Source organism: Ambystoma mexicanum, chromosome 5q, assembly GCF_040938575.1.
Source record: "Ambystoma mexicanum isolate Mex_15411 chromosome 5q, UKY_AmexF1_1, whole genome shotgun sequence".
NCBI classification, from domain to species: Eukaryota; Metazoa; Chordata; class Amphibia; order Caudata; family Ambystomatidae; genus Ambystoma; species Ambystoma mexicanum.
This window is the reverse complement of record NC_090933.1, coordinates 1,404,822,076-1,404,838,826: the sequence shown is the minus strand read 5'-3', so window position 1 is coordinate 1,404,838,826 and position 16,751 is coordinate 1,404,822,076. Positions and strand designations below refer to the sequence as shown.

At 43.7% G+C, this 16,751-nt stretch overlaps 1 protein-coding gene across 1 annotated transcript in view; it reads right to left on the bottom strand.

Moving 5' to 3' along the window:
- Positions 1-16,751, bottom strand: part of LOC138498459 (fibrocystin-L-like) — a 1,772,245-nt gene that overhangs the window by 325,995 nt on the left and 1,429,499 nt on the right. Inside the window, exon 37 of the mRNA XM_069622209.1 lies at positions 156-285. Coding sequence (XP_069478310.1) covers positions 156-285 — 130 coding nt within the window. The remainder of the gene's footprint in view (positions 1-155; positions 286-16,751) is intronic.

The following is a 16,751-nucleotide window of genomic DNA, read 5'->3' as shown; positions in this document are numbered from 1 at the left end:
CTCATCACTCCTGCTTATCCTGCAACACTAATGTGGCAGACAAGAAACAGCACCACCTATTGGTGCATAGGCAACATACACAGACTATGGACTCATACATTGAGACATATAAACATAGGTACGTATTTAAATTATGGACAGACATATTGATGTACCTATCTCCAGTTGATGCAATAACAATTTCATCTCCACTTTTCCATGTTACAGCATTTTCTAAAATGATGGTGGATGCCCCTGCTTCAGCAGTTTCAGCCAATCGAGTCCAGGTCACAGGAATAGGCAAGCCTGAAACAATAAATAGAATATTTGATGTATAGATGAAACACTGCTTGCCATAAGTTCTATGCTTATATTTACAAAGCGATATTAGCTTATAAAGCTTTTTGAAAGGTGATGGCTATTGAATGTTCTAGAAAGTAAAACATTTGTAATGGATTGACGTTATTAATCAATCAATTATTTAACACAAACAGAACTGCGATAAAGCTCAAAGCTTTATTTCTAAAGACATATGACAAAAAATACTGTTTGGCGAGTTGCATATGTTCTAATAAAGTTTCTACGATAGAGATGTGCCTACTAGACAGCTAAAGGTCGACTTTCAAGAGCTGCATAGTCATCATTCCAGCCAAATCCAAGATGCCGGAGGGTTGTGACTTGCACCTTTGATATGTATGAATCATGTGCCGACAACGCAACGACATAATCTGCAATTTTCACTTTATTATACTTATTTGCTGCACTACAATCTGTATGCAACAGCGAGTCGAAAATGTCCATCTCATTTGGCTCGCCATGCTGAAAGGTATCCACACAACGACCAACATCTCTGATTGGCCGCATTCAACTACATTGGCCAATCTAGTTGACCGACAGGCGGAAGCCAGCCCATCCACCAAAGGCCTGTAAACTCAAGGCCCTGTCTGTGTCTTGATTCAATTCATTCCCTCCCCGACCTCAACGACGCCGATAGGGTAGGAGCCCTTCTCCATTCCTCAGCAAGCATCTGCCTGTGGAGAAACACCACCAACGGGCACTATACACATCACTAGTAAGACCCAGATGAGCCTTTATTATTGCAAGTGCACCCCTTCTAATTGCACACCTGCATTGAGCATTGTATTGAAGCTCGAACTGCCAACAACGCGACGACAAAATCAGCAATTTCCACTTTATTATACTTATTTGCTGCACTACGATCTGTATGCAACAGCCAGTCAAAAATGTCCAACTCATTTGCCTCGCCATGTTGAAAGTCATCCACACAACCACTGACATCTCTGATTGGCCGCAAACAACTACATTGGCCAATCCAGTCGACTGACAGGCGGAAGCCGGCCCATCCACCAAAGGCCCTTAAACTGAAGGCCCTGTCTGTGCCTGTCCGGGCCTTCCGGAGCCCAGGAGCACCCCACTCTGCCAGTACCGAGCCCTCACAGGACATGGACACATGACATCCTCTACCTGCCAGCCATCTAAAACCCTCCTCGGATGCACCACTGGCTCTCAGCACTGGAACCTGGTAAGCACCAGCCTGCCACCATTTCTCCTGCAACATTATATTACATCGCCGGATTCTGTGATTATCACCCATTTGCACTATCTCTGCTCCATATTGACCATATTCAGGGCTTAACCCTATAACCCACGTCCCCACCATGTCACCACTATCGGCCCTGCCTATAGTAGCCTATACGCATGCGGTCACCGACCCGGCGCAGAAGCACGGCCTCCCCAAACTTGCTACTACGCCAGTGATTTCAAGGTAATCGCCCATAATGGTTGACATTGCCGTTTACCTGTCGATGCTGCGCTAAGTTCTCTCTTCACTCGTACAAATGCCTAACTCATGATAACTACCGATTGCGCCTGAAATATACACCTGCCTTGTATCGCTGTCTAGCCTACCCCATTGAAACTGTGTTGAGCACCTAGTTATTTTCCTTGTATCTCTGAAACTGTGCCCATTGACACTATGTTGAGCACTCAGTCACTTCTGCCTATCCTAGCCCAAGGAAACTGTGTTGAGCACCCAGTTATTTGCCTTGTATCTCTGAAACTGTGCCCATTGACAGTGTGTTGAGTACCCAGTTATTTGCCTTGTATCTCTGCTTAGCCCAGCCTACTGAAACTATATTGTGCACCCAGTTACCTTACTGCTTACCACTATGGCAGATATTACATACATTATGACCCAAACCCCTCCTTGCACAACAGGCATGTTCACCCGCCAAGGCAACAGCCGCACACGCCTTGGATGCCCACGCCACCACCCCCTTCCCTGTCTCACAACGTTCCTACCCACTATCCCCCCTTCCCACACACATCTATCACACTACCTGCCCCCACACTAACCTCCAGCACTCCCAACCTCACAGGCACCAGCCTCCCATGTCTAGGCGAAACCAGACACTTATGCCTTAGCTCCAGAATTTCTAGTCATTCATTCCCTACCACACCTATTTTAGGGTTAACCAGACTAGTGTGACTATCCACACGGACTCAAAGAAAATCCCAACTTGAAACACATGCAGCGCAACCTGATGCACCACCTGATACCATACCTGAGTCACACCCGCCTCAACCCAGCCCAGTACTGCCCAAACCCCATTTACCTATTACTAGCTACTCGATGGGACCACTCACCCAAATGCACAAATTACTGCCTTCAACCACCCCTGACCTCCCAACCACCACCAAACCACAACCTCACGCTGCTACCGCCAGCAATACATTACCCCAGCTACTCAACTGCACCCTCATCAATGCCCAATCCCTCGCTGCCCATGCCCTCGACATCTAAGATCTCATCACCACCAAGAACCTCAACCTCTTGGCAATTAGTGAAACCTGGTTCCACAAAGCTTCTGGCCCAGCATTATCACTCGCACTCCCTCCTGCTACACCATCTTCAAACAAGATAGCCCCCTCCGCACAGACGGCAGAGCTGCCCTCATAGCAAAAGACTCTATCCCTGTCAGTGCTGAAAATAGCAGTGACCACCTAATGCTTAAACTCAACCCCTCGCCGGACTCCACCATCACCCTCCACATCGTCTACCGCCCACCAAGACCCATAAAAGATTTTCAAGCTGCCCTAACCCATCTACTTGCAGACAACCTAAAAAGATAAACCCAGTTCATCCTCTTAGGAGACCTTAACCTTGGCCTAAACGACCAGAAAAATCAATCAGCAAGCACCCTAAACAAAGCACTAGGCACCCTGGATTCCATCAAGCCATCTCAAAGCCCACCCACAACAAGGGCCGCACCCTTGACTGGATAGCCCAACACAACTGCCAAGTCACCATCAGAGCTAACAAACCCTTGCCATGGACTGACCACCACCTCATCCTCTTTGATATCACAACGTCCAAGGCAGCTCTCCGACCCAACACCCCACTCCCACGAGCTCCCACAAGAAGCGCCAGCCAAATAATGAAAGAGGGGCAAAACTCTGCCTCACAGTTCCTGCCTTAAGACCACACTTCACCAATGATCCCGATTCCTTAATTCCGACTTTCAACTCCATCATCACGCAAGGCATAGACATCATAGCCCCTCTCACCCGTAGGAAAGCTAAACGCTCTAAGCACTCCAATGCCTGGTTCACTACGGAGCTCTTAGATCTTCGAGCTAAAAAAAGGGAAGCACTCTCCACCTGGAAAGCCAACCCTAACGACACCACTAAAAGGGAATTTATCAAACTAGTAAAAGATTACAAAAACTCCATTATCAAAGCCAAAGCTACCACATTCAATATGGGGATAGACTCTGTAAGCTCCAACACTAAAGAGATCTTCTCCATTTTCAGAGAGCTGGAAACACCTGCCTCCCCCGCCCCCCAACTCATCTCGAAAGACAAGGACTGGTGCAACAGCATCCAAGATGCCATGCTCAGCAAACTCGAATCTGCAAATTAGAATCCAAGCCAACCAACAATCACTTAACATCCAAGTTCCCCACACAACCCCCACAGACACTCTGGTCAACTCACCCCTCTTCTCCTTCAGAGATGTTTTCGAACAGGAAGTCTTAGCTCTCATGAAATCTAGCAAACCCTCGAACTGCAAGGGTGACACCTGCCCAGCCACCCTCATTAAATAATGTGCCCCCACTCTTGCACCCTTCCTCACGGCCTTTATTGACGCCTTTTTCTCCACCGGTACTGTCCCTGCCTGCCTTAACGAAGCTTGGGTCCGCCCGCTTCTTAAGAAACCTTCTTCCCTAGACCCCACTGCACCAGGTAACTACAAACCCATCACCACAGTCCCCTTCCTACTAAAGATCATAGACAAAGCAGCCTACCTGCAAGTCCAACAATTCCTTGAAGCTAACAACCTCCTGGGTCGCCGACAGTTGGGATTTCGTCCATGGCATGGAACTGAAACAGCCCTACTTGATCTAAAGAACCAAATGGACGACATAAGTCATTCTGGCAAAACAGACCTACTACTCCGCCTCAACCTCTCGGCTGCCTTTGATCTTGTTGATCACAAAACCCTATGGCAACATAGGGTTTTGTGCACACTTTTTGCCCAATGCCACAGCATGGATCACCTCATTCATCCAAGGCCGAGCTATGAGAGTTTTCACTGACCTAGCCTGCGCACACCCCAGGACCATCCAATGTTGAGCCCCCCATGGCTCCTGCATATCGCCCACCCTATAGAATATTTTTACTAGGCCTCTGTTCTACATCCTCGACTCACTAGGCATTCCGTATACTAACCACCCTGATGATACTCAGGTTCTCCTGGCACTCGCAGGTGACTACGAGGCAGACTCCAAGACCCTCAACACCATCTACTCCACTATACAAACTTGGATGGCCAGGAACTGGCTCTTTCTCAAAGGGGACAAAACAGAACTACTCCTAGTAGGCTCTCCAGAAACACTAAAAAAACTTGACTCCCAATACAAACCTTTTTCCATCGACAACATACTAATTCCAGTTTCCCAGGCCGTCCAAACCTTGGCTGTCTACTTAGACTCCAGCCTTACAAATGACAAGGCAAGTTAACTCCATTGCCTCATCAGCAGCATACCACACCAAACTCCTCACTGGAGCTAGACATTTCCTTACGAAAAAAAACTGCCTGACCATATCCAGGGCCATAACTGTGGCAAGGCTTGACTATTGTAACGCCCTCATGGCTGGGACTTCCTCAAAGAATTTGGACAAATTACACACCACCCAAAATAATGCCCTCAGAGCTGCCATTGCTATTCCTAAAAGAGAACACATCTCAACGGCCAGGAGACAAGCACATTGGCTATCAGTCAAGGAATGAGTTATTTTCAAAATATTATCACTCACCCATACAAGCATTCACTACGCAGCACCCCAATACCTCTCTCAAAGATTCTCCATGCCAAGCTCTGAAAGACCCACAAGAACCCCTTACACCAACCTACTTTCAATCCCGAAGGTCGCCCGAGCTAAGGCAGGAGGCTCCAGCTTCCCTTTCGTAGCAGCAACCCAGAGGAACTTGCTTCCGCCCAACCTCAGAGGCATCTCCTCCCACTTAGCCTTCCGTAAGGAACTTAAAACCAGACTCTTCATCTGACCACCCACACTACACCCAGAACCATTCTGGAACTCTGCTTTCTGCCATTAAAGCATTCTTGCTGTGTGTATGCCATGCCACCCTGTACTGTAATTTGATGATGCCTCATGTATCCCATTTGTTACTATGTAACCTGTAACTAAGTTTCACCTTCATGTAACAGCGCCTCGAGGCATCTGGGTTGCCAGTGCGCTTTATAAATGTAAATAAATACATGTGTCAGATGTATTTCTTCAACTCTTTTTTATTTGAGCTCTGTGCAGTATGCTATCGGGATATGAACACGAGGAACAATTAGTAAAGACATTATTTGTATTATTGTTTCATTGGTTTTAACCCCTTAAAAATGTCTTATCCTGGAAGAGATTGCATCCGAAATTGTGTGCATGTAAAGATACCTCCATTTTAATCTTCCTTTGAACTGTAGCCAACACTTTGAAGAATTGACTGTGTGCCAGTGGCAAAGAACTGAAGTGTGTCACCTGCTCCAGGGCTCAAGGAGCACCATGCCTCAAACAGTGATGTAACTGGAGACAACCAATGATGCAAATTCTTTGGTAATCAACTTCATGAGTTTGCTAGTAGTGTTAGAGCAATTCTTTGACAAGTTGCTAGCATTAACCTCCTGAAAGGTTTCCGGTTAGTTGGGGCTTTACGTCCGGTGTTATAGTCTGTCAAGATGTTTGCTGTCTCATGCACATCTACCGTATTGTTGTAGTGTGAAGAGCGTTGTCATTTAAAGAGATTTTCTTTCTTAATAACTTGATAAAGCATATCAAGTTAATTAGTGAACAGCTGCCTCATATTGTATAATCGTTGTTGTTTGATATTGATGGAGCATTTTTTAAGCATATGAAACCTGAGGCTGACCTTAATTGTATGCCCAGCTTCCATTTTTTATTTTTATTTTTTATTTTTTTTAGCCACCCGCCCAGCTTCCATGCTTCCATTTGCAATTAACGAAGTTAAGTGGCCGCGACTTTAAGTGTTTATTTTCACACTAAGCCAAACAAGCGAAACATATGCAGCACATATTATATATTATTTCGTGCTAGCCATCAGCAAGAGTTTTTCACTACATACATTTTTAATGTAACTCATATATCACTTTACCAATCGCACCTCAACTCTAGATCTATAAAATGACAGTCTGCAAAAGGTGCTAGACGTCTTTGTTCTGCTAAAAATACACTGAATACGCTAAAATTCTACTAAAAATAAGATAAGCATAAGCGGGTCCATAAACAAACACACCCAAGTTTGAAATTCCTAATGTTTTATACAATTTAGGAAAATGGAAGCATGCTTACTCATAGACCATACGCAGGATGCGTGAAAGCTATATACATATATCCTTGTATGAACAAGAAATTAGAAAAATGAAAACACATTTTTTACATACCAGGATCTTTTCATCCAATAACATTTTTTAAGAATTGCTTTCTGTTTTTACTGAAATCCACTAGGGTATATCGTGGATGAAGAGATACCACCATCCACTAATCCGTATGACCGAAGTGTGTCCTGACCGCACACCACAACTCTCACGCGCTGGTGGTCATTTTCTTCAGGATTTTGGTTACATGTTCACAGCTCACTGTATGCAATTTTGGTACTTTTTGATTAGGGTTGTAAAAGAGGTATGGGAAACTGAGTGGTCCTGGGATCCCATTCATTATGAAGGTTCTAATCAAAACAAGGAGTAATGCTGGTTGCCATGTAGGTGCATGGCGGCCAGCCTTTCAATGAAACTTTATGGATTCTTCCTGGTGTTTACATATGTAAAAAAATAAAAAGGTGGTTAGGGATTCATGCCTCTCCACCTGCATGGAACCAGATGCCAGAGATATATGTGCATTTTCAGCACAGTTCTGGTCGAAGAATAGGAGCAGACACTGCATTCCATCACCGGCTTCATACTAAAAATACAATGTTAAAAAATGGCATGGAGTGTAGTCAACTGGTACTTCTCCACCTGCAAAGTACACTTTCCGGCATTTTTCCAGAACATATAAACTGAGTCCCATAGCGTCTACGTGTCATGGCCCAACAGTTGCCTTTAGTTAACAAGTACCCCATCCACCCAAGTGCCTCTGGAGCTATGAGAATAGGACGCACTGTGGGTACCAACAGCTTTGACCAAGCACATTTTCTCCAACACAGGCACACCAGACTGGGAACGGACAATTACAGGGGATTTTGACTAAAACATTACCGACATTGCCCTGTGTGGGGTGTCCTGACAGCAGGTAAGGGCTGGTACTTGGAGGTCACCTATGGTTAAGGCTGCACACACTTCAATGGGTTTCTAATTGATAAATACATGGGAAGTGACGGGTCAGGTGGAAATCTTATAGCAGGTATTTGGTGCCAGTTCCAAGCATTGGTTTTCCTTGAGTTCATATGCCACTTAGATGCATGTTAGTACATTGGCAGCCATCACATCTACAGGTAATTGCCTTGTCACTCTCACACCATCAGATTGCAACTCTGCCAGCAAGTATTTACATTGTAAAGGCAGGCACCACATCCAGATTAACCCTTGAAACATTTACAGCATGGGTTTGCTATAAGGTGCCATGTCATTTATTTTGAATACACTAACTAAATCAAACATACATATGTAAAACCCCTCTCTCATCTCCAGCGCCTACATCCAAATCCTATTGTTTGGTATATTAGGGGGATGTCCCCGCCATAACTTCATTCCCATCTGCTTCCTCCCCTCCTGCTCAATGCAACAACACCCCACCCTTTTCGTCAGCATTATACATACACTACATTAATTAAGCATTTGTATCCAAAGGGACAGCATTCCTAGCAAGAAGGAGCCAGGACAGCCTGACTTAATGGCCCTGTAATGCACACAATGACAGGCAGTGCAAACTGAATAGCCTGTAGGTTTAGTAGAAAAGATTAGGAGAGGAAGATTATAAGTCCATGTGTCTCGGAGGCGGCCTCTTACGACGCGCAGTTCCTGCGTATGTTGCGTAGAGGTGCGGCTTGAGACGGCTGGGTTCTTTCCTCGAACTGTGCGAACTGCGCCATCGGTAGGCTCGGTACGCTCGGGCGGACTGGCTCTAGTGCTGGGAACGGAGCGGAGTCGGGAGTCGGGAGCACGGAGGAGGACGGAGGCTTTTGGAGCACACGCCGAAAGGAGAGCCGCCAGGGGTGACGGGTTGTGCACACCCGGTTCGTCGCCCGCCGCCCGAGAGTGCAGCCCTACACGGAACGTAGAGGGCGCACTGGGTGCATTGTGATCCGGCGCCGGCGACGAATCGAGCGAGATCTCCCCCCCCCGGAGGTAACTGGCCTTACGGCAAGAGGTATGGGGAGGGGTGTTGGCGCCTGCGGGTGTTGCGCTGGGCGCTGGGCGCACTCGCACAGGCCTGACTAGGTCAATTAGCTGAACAAGGTGCCCCCTCAAACTGCGCATCGAGGCTACCTCCCCATTGTAAGATCTTGTGAGTGGGGTGACAGTTCCTCTACGTGGATACTTTCCCTGGCGCAATTATCATTGTATCTGCGTTCCTCTGTTGATAAAGATTAGTGGCACCAGAAGTTGAGCCTGGTAGAATTCCAACGTAACAGGAGACTGTGGGGATTTTCCCTTTGATCCTGTAATCGGCCAATTCTACCTACTGGTGCCAGGTGGCCTACTTATCCCAGAGTGGATGGCTCCCCATAAAAAACCTGCTCCTTCCAAATATAATCTAAGGAAAAAGACACACGAACCAGACTTGGGTCCCATAATGGAAGAGTCTAAAGGCAGGAGAAATAAAGCCAAGAAGGGAACCCCCGTAGATCAAGGCAAGATAACGGGTTTTTTCCCCATAAACATACCGGCTGAAAACAATTCCACAACCCTTGAGACGCCTATGAATCCAGTGACCAATACCTCCAATTTGGACAGATCACTAAATTTTGAGGATATTGAAAACAACTCCTTACTGGACTTATGCCTATCTATACAGAGAGGCATGACACCCCAGATTGTGGTGCACTCGGAGGATATGGAGTCTCTCACACCGGAGAACCAGAGTGAAAATCATGGCAAACGACTCTCTCAAGCTGTAACAATGGAGAGGCTATCTACATCACCTAACCTAATTATTGATACTTCATCTGACAATGGAAGAGAGACAGTCAGTAATATTCATCCGGTAGCCCAGGAAATTGCCGAATTACAAGCTTCCGTGGCTTCCTTACAGTTTGCATTAAAAATACTGCTGAGGATGTCCGGTCGCATATTGGCAAACACAAACACATTGATGAGTGACACTGAGCAAAGACGGAAGGAGGCCGTGGATGCGGAAGTCAATCTATCTGAAGCTATTATAATAGCAAACGAGATGCACGAGCAACAACTCCCTGGCCCCCATACTGACATAACAGCTCAACCAGACATACCAATGACCCGTAAGCAGCGGAGGTTGGCCAAGTCAGCGCTAGATAGGGCCAGAGTGAATACTCAAGAGCTCTTACCTTTTGAACTAGAGAAGCCTATTTTCCTCGCTCAAAAAAAGGGAAAAAAAGAGCAGCTCGAGCAAAGAAGCGAAGGGCTGCAGGAGATGGTTGTCTAACTAGTTGGTTGATTGCGGAGACCACTGAAGCCCCAGATGGGGCCGAGGAACTCGAAAACTCAATAATTGAATCTATACTTGAAGACGATGGCACTCTAGAAAAGCCCCCGAAAACAGCGCATGAGCTTGATTGTCTCCATAATACAGCTCATAACTCTTCAGATTTGGTAAAAGAGTGTGATTCGAAGTGGGGGAATCGCACCTGTATTATTAGAAATTTATATTAATCTGGCACAAGCGCTTGGCTTTCTCGCTCCGAATTTTTAAAGAGATTATTTTCGGTACCTCAACTGAGAGTTTTGCAATCGGAAGACTTTCAATTTCTTGAGCCCTTGTCAGGATCCCATCCCAAGGTATCAGCCCTGCATTGCAAATTTATATCGACTGCCCAACTATTAAGGACCTATAAAACAGAGCTGAAAACTGTTGACATTGAGCTAGATGCTGAAGTAAACTATAATGAGCCTAACAGCTCTGAAATTGAAAATGCTATAGATGGGCCCGTGGACGCTTGCCCTATTATGCCATCAGGAACCAAGATGGACAAAAATAATGTACAACCCATCCTGAAATGGTTGACGGAGGCATTGTCTAAGGTGGTAGAGAATCATTGAAAATTATCGTTGGCTTTGTGGAATTGTAGGGGTTTTGCCCACCTTTTAAACAAGACAGGCCCTATAGCTCAATTATCTCATTACAACTGTATCTGCTTACAAGAAACCTTTGCAATGAATCCCCTATTTTTAGATGGATATAAGGGCCACCAGGTATTTGCCAAACGAGGCGAAAGAGGTAGACCCTTTGGGGGGCTATGGATTGGGGTATCTAATAGCCTAAGTTCAAGGAGGATTCTCGGGAGCCAAAATGACCAACTATTGGCTGTTGAAATAATATACAATATTAAGAAGACCACCGAGAAAGTCTTGGTGGTGTGCTTATATAACCCTCCGGGTGCTATGTGTAGAGAATCAGTACAAGAACGGTAACATGAGCTACTGGCCAGTTGGTTAACCATTGAAGGAAATATTAATGTTTGTGTGGCTGGAGATTTTAATACCCATATGCTTGGGGGAGAGAGGAGCTTTGCTAATCCTAAGCTCCGTCCCAGATGTGTTATGGAGCATGATAAATTAGAGGATGAAGGACTCGATTGGGTACACTTCTTTTGTAGGTGGGAATTTGAGATGTTAAATGGACGCACCAAAAGTGATCATCCAGGTAAACATACTTGGAACAATGGAACTGCGATCAGCACCCTAGATTATATTTTCGTGTCCCCAAGTCTGTTGTTACTGATTGATGATATGATGGTAATATCAAACATATGGAGTGATCATGCTATTTTGGCGTGCTCATTTGACATCCTGGAGAATAATGATCGAGTGTGCACTACGGGAGATCTGAAAATCAACCATGCAGGGACCTGTATCCGCTGGTCGGATAAGAATATCTCTCGCGCTGAGGAAGCCCTACATAAGTATGGCTATCTCAGTGTCGAAGACTTTAAGAAAATGACCTTAGATGGAGTTGAGGACTGGATATACCTGTTCTCCGAACAATATGCCGCAACTCCGGTTGGGACAATGCTCGGTGAGCAGGAGAAATGTCCTACCTATGACAGATTTATTCGAGATACTAAAAGAACTCTGAGGGCGGAACTAAGAAGAGCAAAGAAAACAAGTACGACCTGGGATATATATAACATTGTGTCCAAGGAAATAAAGATGAGATATAGGAGGGTGATTAAAGCAAAAAGAAGCTCTGATAGAAATAGAGCCTGGCAAAAGCTAATACAGACTATCTGCTCCCGTAAAACTAGCAGTATATGGGCTCTTCTTAATGAAGCAAGAGGGAATAGGACACGGCAATTAGTTAATCCTATTTCCAGTGTGGAATGGACTGCATTTCTGGAAAAACGCAACATAGCGATCAGAGTCGAGGAGATAATCCCTTTGGGTAATATACCAACGGACCCTGATATTGACATTTCCCATGACTCCATCCTCTCTATGATTAAACTGTTGAAGTCATCTAGGGCACCTGGTCCCGATGGGCTCCCTAATATTGTAATAAAAAGTAGCCCAATTTTTTGGGCCACCCTAATGAATGTATTGTTCTCCAAGATTTTGAGGGCAGGGGTACTGCCGAGCTCGTGGCAATCAGCCATACTAATACCAATATTTAAAAAAGGCAATCGATTAGACCCTAATAATTATAGATTACTTTCCATGCTAGACAGTACAAGTAAAATATTTGCGTCACTCCTGCTGGAAAAACTACAGATATGGGCTGACCGGGCTAAAATCTTAAGTAAATTTCAATGTGGCTTTAGGCAAGACTACTCAACTAGCCATAACATTTTTGTCATGGACTACTTACGAACTAGAGCCTTGCAAAGCGGACAACCACCCCTCTATGCACTTTACATAGATTTTAAAGCGGCCTTTGATTCTATCCCCCGAGAAAAACTATGGCTGAAGCTACAAAAGCTTGGCTGTCCAGCTGATCTACTATACTACCTAAGATTGCTACATCAGAACACCAAGGTTAAATTGAAATTAGATCAAGCAGGTCATATGACGGAGGAAGTCATACAAAATAGAGGAGTTAAACAAGGTTGTGTGACCGCTCCCCTAGTATACAATCTGTATGTGCATGACATACCGTCATTTTTAGCCTTGGTAAAAAACTGTCCTCCCAATATTGGTAAAACTCCATGCTTGGTACTTGCATACGCTGATGACTTATTGATCTTTGACCACACAATCAGTGGTATACGTCGTTCAGCCATAGCTCTCTGGGGATATTCTGAACAAAATGGGCTTACAATTAATGTTGAAAAAACACATGTGATGAGATACACATGTAAAAGGTCCGCGTGTGTCTCTCTATGCATTGATAGAGTTGTAATTTCATATGTCCCTTAATATAAATACCTCGGGATTGAATTTGAACCCAGAGGTGACTACACGAATTGTAAACGCAATCGGAAAATAAGAGCTGCCCAAATTACTGCCTTATTTAAAAGCTTTACAATTAAACAGGGTGGTTACACATTATGGGGATCTAGACACCTCTATATACAGGTTCTAGCGCCCATGATGGTGTATGGATTGGAATCATTAATTAAGATGGATCTAAATTGGTTACAAATTATTGAGGGAAAATACTGGAGGAAGATACTAGGACTCCCGGTATGCATCCCTATGGCTCTCCTCAGACTCGAGTTGGGTCTGATATCATTAAAAGCACAGATATTAAAGAAAAGAGCCGGATTCTACTTAAAAATGGTGAATGGCGCGGGTAATGCCCTGCTAACGACATTTGCCCTGAATAATAACAATGAAAACACCCTCAGTGATTTCAAAAAACAAATGGAACAATTGCTCAAAGAAATTTGCTGGAATCATCGTGCAGGGACTTTTACGGAGGCTATGCAATCCTGTATGGGGAGACGAGTTGAGTTATGGGATTGGCTAGAGAATTACGAACATCTGCGCAAATTAAAAAGGTATAGGTTCATGGAAACTAGATTATATACTTTCAAGAAACTACAGAAATACCTGATGATATGCCCGTCCCCAAGATTAAGGAGGTTTATACTTCTATTAAGAATGGAATATCTTCCCATTAAGATGACCACTGGTATTATGGAAAAAATACCCAGAGAACAATGCTATTGTCGCCTGTGTAAGAATCAGGAAGCTCTGGAGACAGCTAAACATGTACTAACCGAATGCCAGGGTATGATGGTTGACATAAAATTACACTTAAGTATGTTTGTACATAATTGGGAGACTATTGGAGACATGTTGTTCTGGAATCATTGTGTAAACACCAACAGTATGCGTCTGCTAGCCGCACTCTATTCCATTTGGCTAAGAGTGTAAGATGAGCTGGGTATATCCATATGAGGAGAGCTAGCCATCGTACTGGATAGAACCATGGGATAGTACAGACCAGTATATGCATTTTAACTGCTGACATGATAAGAAATAATCAAAACCATGCCCATGTGTAACTATGGTGTGCTATTTTACGAAGAATTTTTATTTAATTTTAATTTTATGTTTATGGTGTTTTGAATTTTGTATTGAAAGTAATTAAGATGTACATGTGTAAAGTTTGAATTCTTAAACTATATCACATTAAAGATATTATTATTATTAGTAGAAACCAGAATCAATATGAGGGGCAGAGTGAATGCTCAAAGTCAACAGGAATTCTCTAATAGCCTTCCCAATAGCCCTGAAGTCATACAGGTTTGTCCTATGCAAGGGAGCACATTCCCGATCCTAGGATCCTTGCCAGTATGTGCATGCACTGTGGCCGGTATTACAATGAATGTGAAATCCTTGATGATTCAACCCTTTCTTCTGCATCAAAATTAGATGTGAGCGTTTTTCCTGGAGACAGCTGGGAACAATACAAAATGGATTTTTCACACAGTTCTATGCTCCCCCTACGTCTAGGAAATAGTGTGCAAAACAGCACAGTTGCTCAAATACGGCAGAGGGCTTAGAATGAAACTGATTGAAGTGAAAAGCCAAACAGAAAATGACGTGATCAAAAACAACGCAGGGAAACAAAATGTTTCAAGCACTGATGAGGTAGGAGGTGAAGTGGTTATTTTCACAATGTAAAGATGGACACCAAACAAATGAGCCCCACCAACTCACTTCCAATTCATGGCTCTCTCACATATTATATTAATATACTTCAACAGCATTGTGATCAATGTGCATAATTCTTCAGAACAAAATGATTGATGCACAGAATTGGGGCTCGAGTTCTGGTGTCCTACCACTGGAATGTCTGGGCCTAACTCTGGGTTCCATGCTCAAAGGTCAACTTGCAATTGTGATTCTGCCTGTTCAGAGACCATTGCAAGTCAGCACCCCTGAGGTCAAATATTCAGTTTTTAATTGTAATGCCCTGAACGTTGTGCCCTGAAAGTCAATCCTTTTTTTTAAATTTAAAAGTGGTTTTTAGTTTGCAAAAATAATCAAACTTTTAGAACATATCAAAACATTAGATACATAAAAACAAATTTCCTTGAATTCATACTTATACTTCAACAGTCATTATTTAAAATCCATTCTACTTTTACATATATCACCACAAACAATGTGAACCTCAAAGGATATTATTTACCCCTATAATCAACTAAAGGACCACCTGATTATCGCATCATCAGGACAGTTATATTCTGTCAATTTCAATATTTTGCTTAAGGCTCATGTTAGTATTTAGCAAGGCATCCTCAATGTTGTTTAGTAACCTAGACAATGCTAAAATGAACCGCATGCTCGTTCCTGACAAGTTTGTGCAATTTCAGTTTCATCTGGGCAAAATTCACCCAAGGTTGTCTGCCTCACTTCTTCAAATAACGGACAGTATAGAAATGGATGCTTTGTTGTTTCTATCTGCGTTTTACATAAACAAAAACGACAACTTAGATCTCCTTGCCGGACTTTCACCAGATCCCACCTTTGCATTTGTTCCAAGGTGGAGAACTGGTTGAGCTTAAATCTCAGGTATATATTTCTGACTTTACTACATGGACACTGAATGATATGATTAGGACGAGATCCCTTTTCCTAGGTCTAGATTCATATTCAGCATAATGCGAGTATTTTTTCATGGAGTCTATGGTCTCACTCCAGTCCCCGCCATAAAATGTACTTTTGTTTTTAGGGAGTCCAATTAGAAAATCCTCCATGAGAACATCATGTTTTCTTTAAACTGTGTCAATCAAGTTACTGACCCTTCACTTAGTAATGTGTTTAAGTCCTGGAAGAGAGAATCTCTGGGAGGGGATAGTATTTTACTATATCTTGAGAGTTGTCGCCATTTCCATCTTGATGCCAATGAAGATAAACCCATCTCGTGGCGTACAATAGAAATAGGAGTAGAGGCAGCCAAACCTAACGTACGTTTCCACAGATTTCCTTGGATCTTGTTCAAAATAAGGTCTACATTAAGTAGAGACATGTCCAGGCAAAAGAGAATACTAGGGTCTACATTAAGTAGAGACATGTCCAGGCAAAAGAGATTACTAGGTTCAACCTTTAATAGATAGAAATCAATCAAGGGCAACACCGAGAACTTACAGTATTTCCCATATAAGATTTTCATTAAGGAAGACATAGTGCAAGTTTTACATTTCAGATAATCCACCCAGAATTTGACAGAATGTGTCTCTGCTACAGGATACCCAAGATATCTGGTTGACTTTATTTGTTCAAGTCTAACTCCTGCAAATGACCAGAAATAAGATTTCAGCTTTCTATTATTCCGAAAAACAATGATTTGCGATTTTGCTGGGTTGGACACAAGATTACAATTTGTGGCATATTCCTGAAAGCGATTTAATTTATTTTGGAGTCCTGAGGGGGTCCTATCAAATAAAATAATATCGTCTGCGAAACATAACCAATCCATCTTAAGATGCCCCAATCTGGCCAGCAACATATGAGAGCCGGTCCAAAGTGAATCGATCTCGCAAAGATATATGTTAAAGAGGGTAGCGGCAAGATTACAACCTTGCTTCACCCCCACCTCGGTGACAATCGGAGGAGTGAGAGACCCTTCTCTAT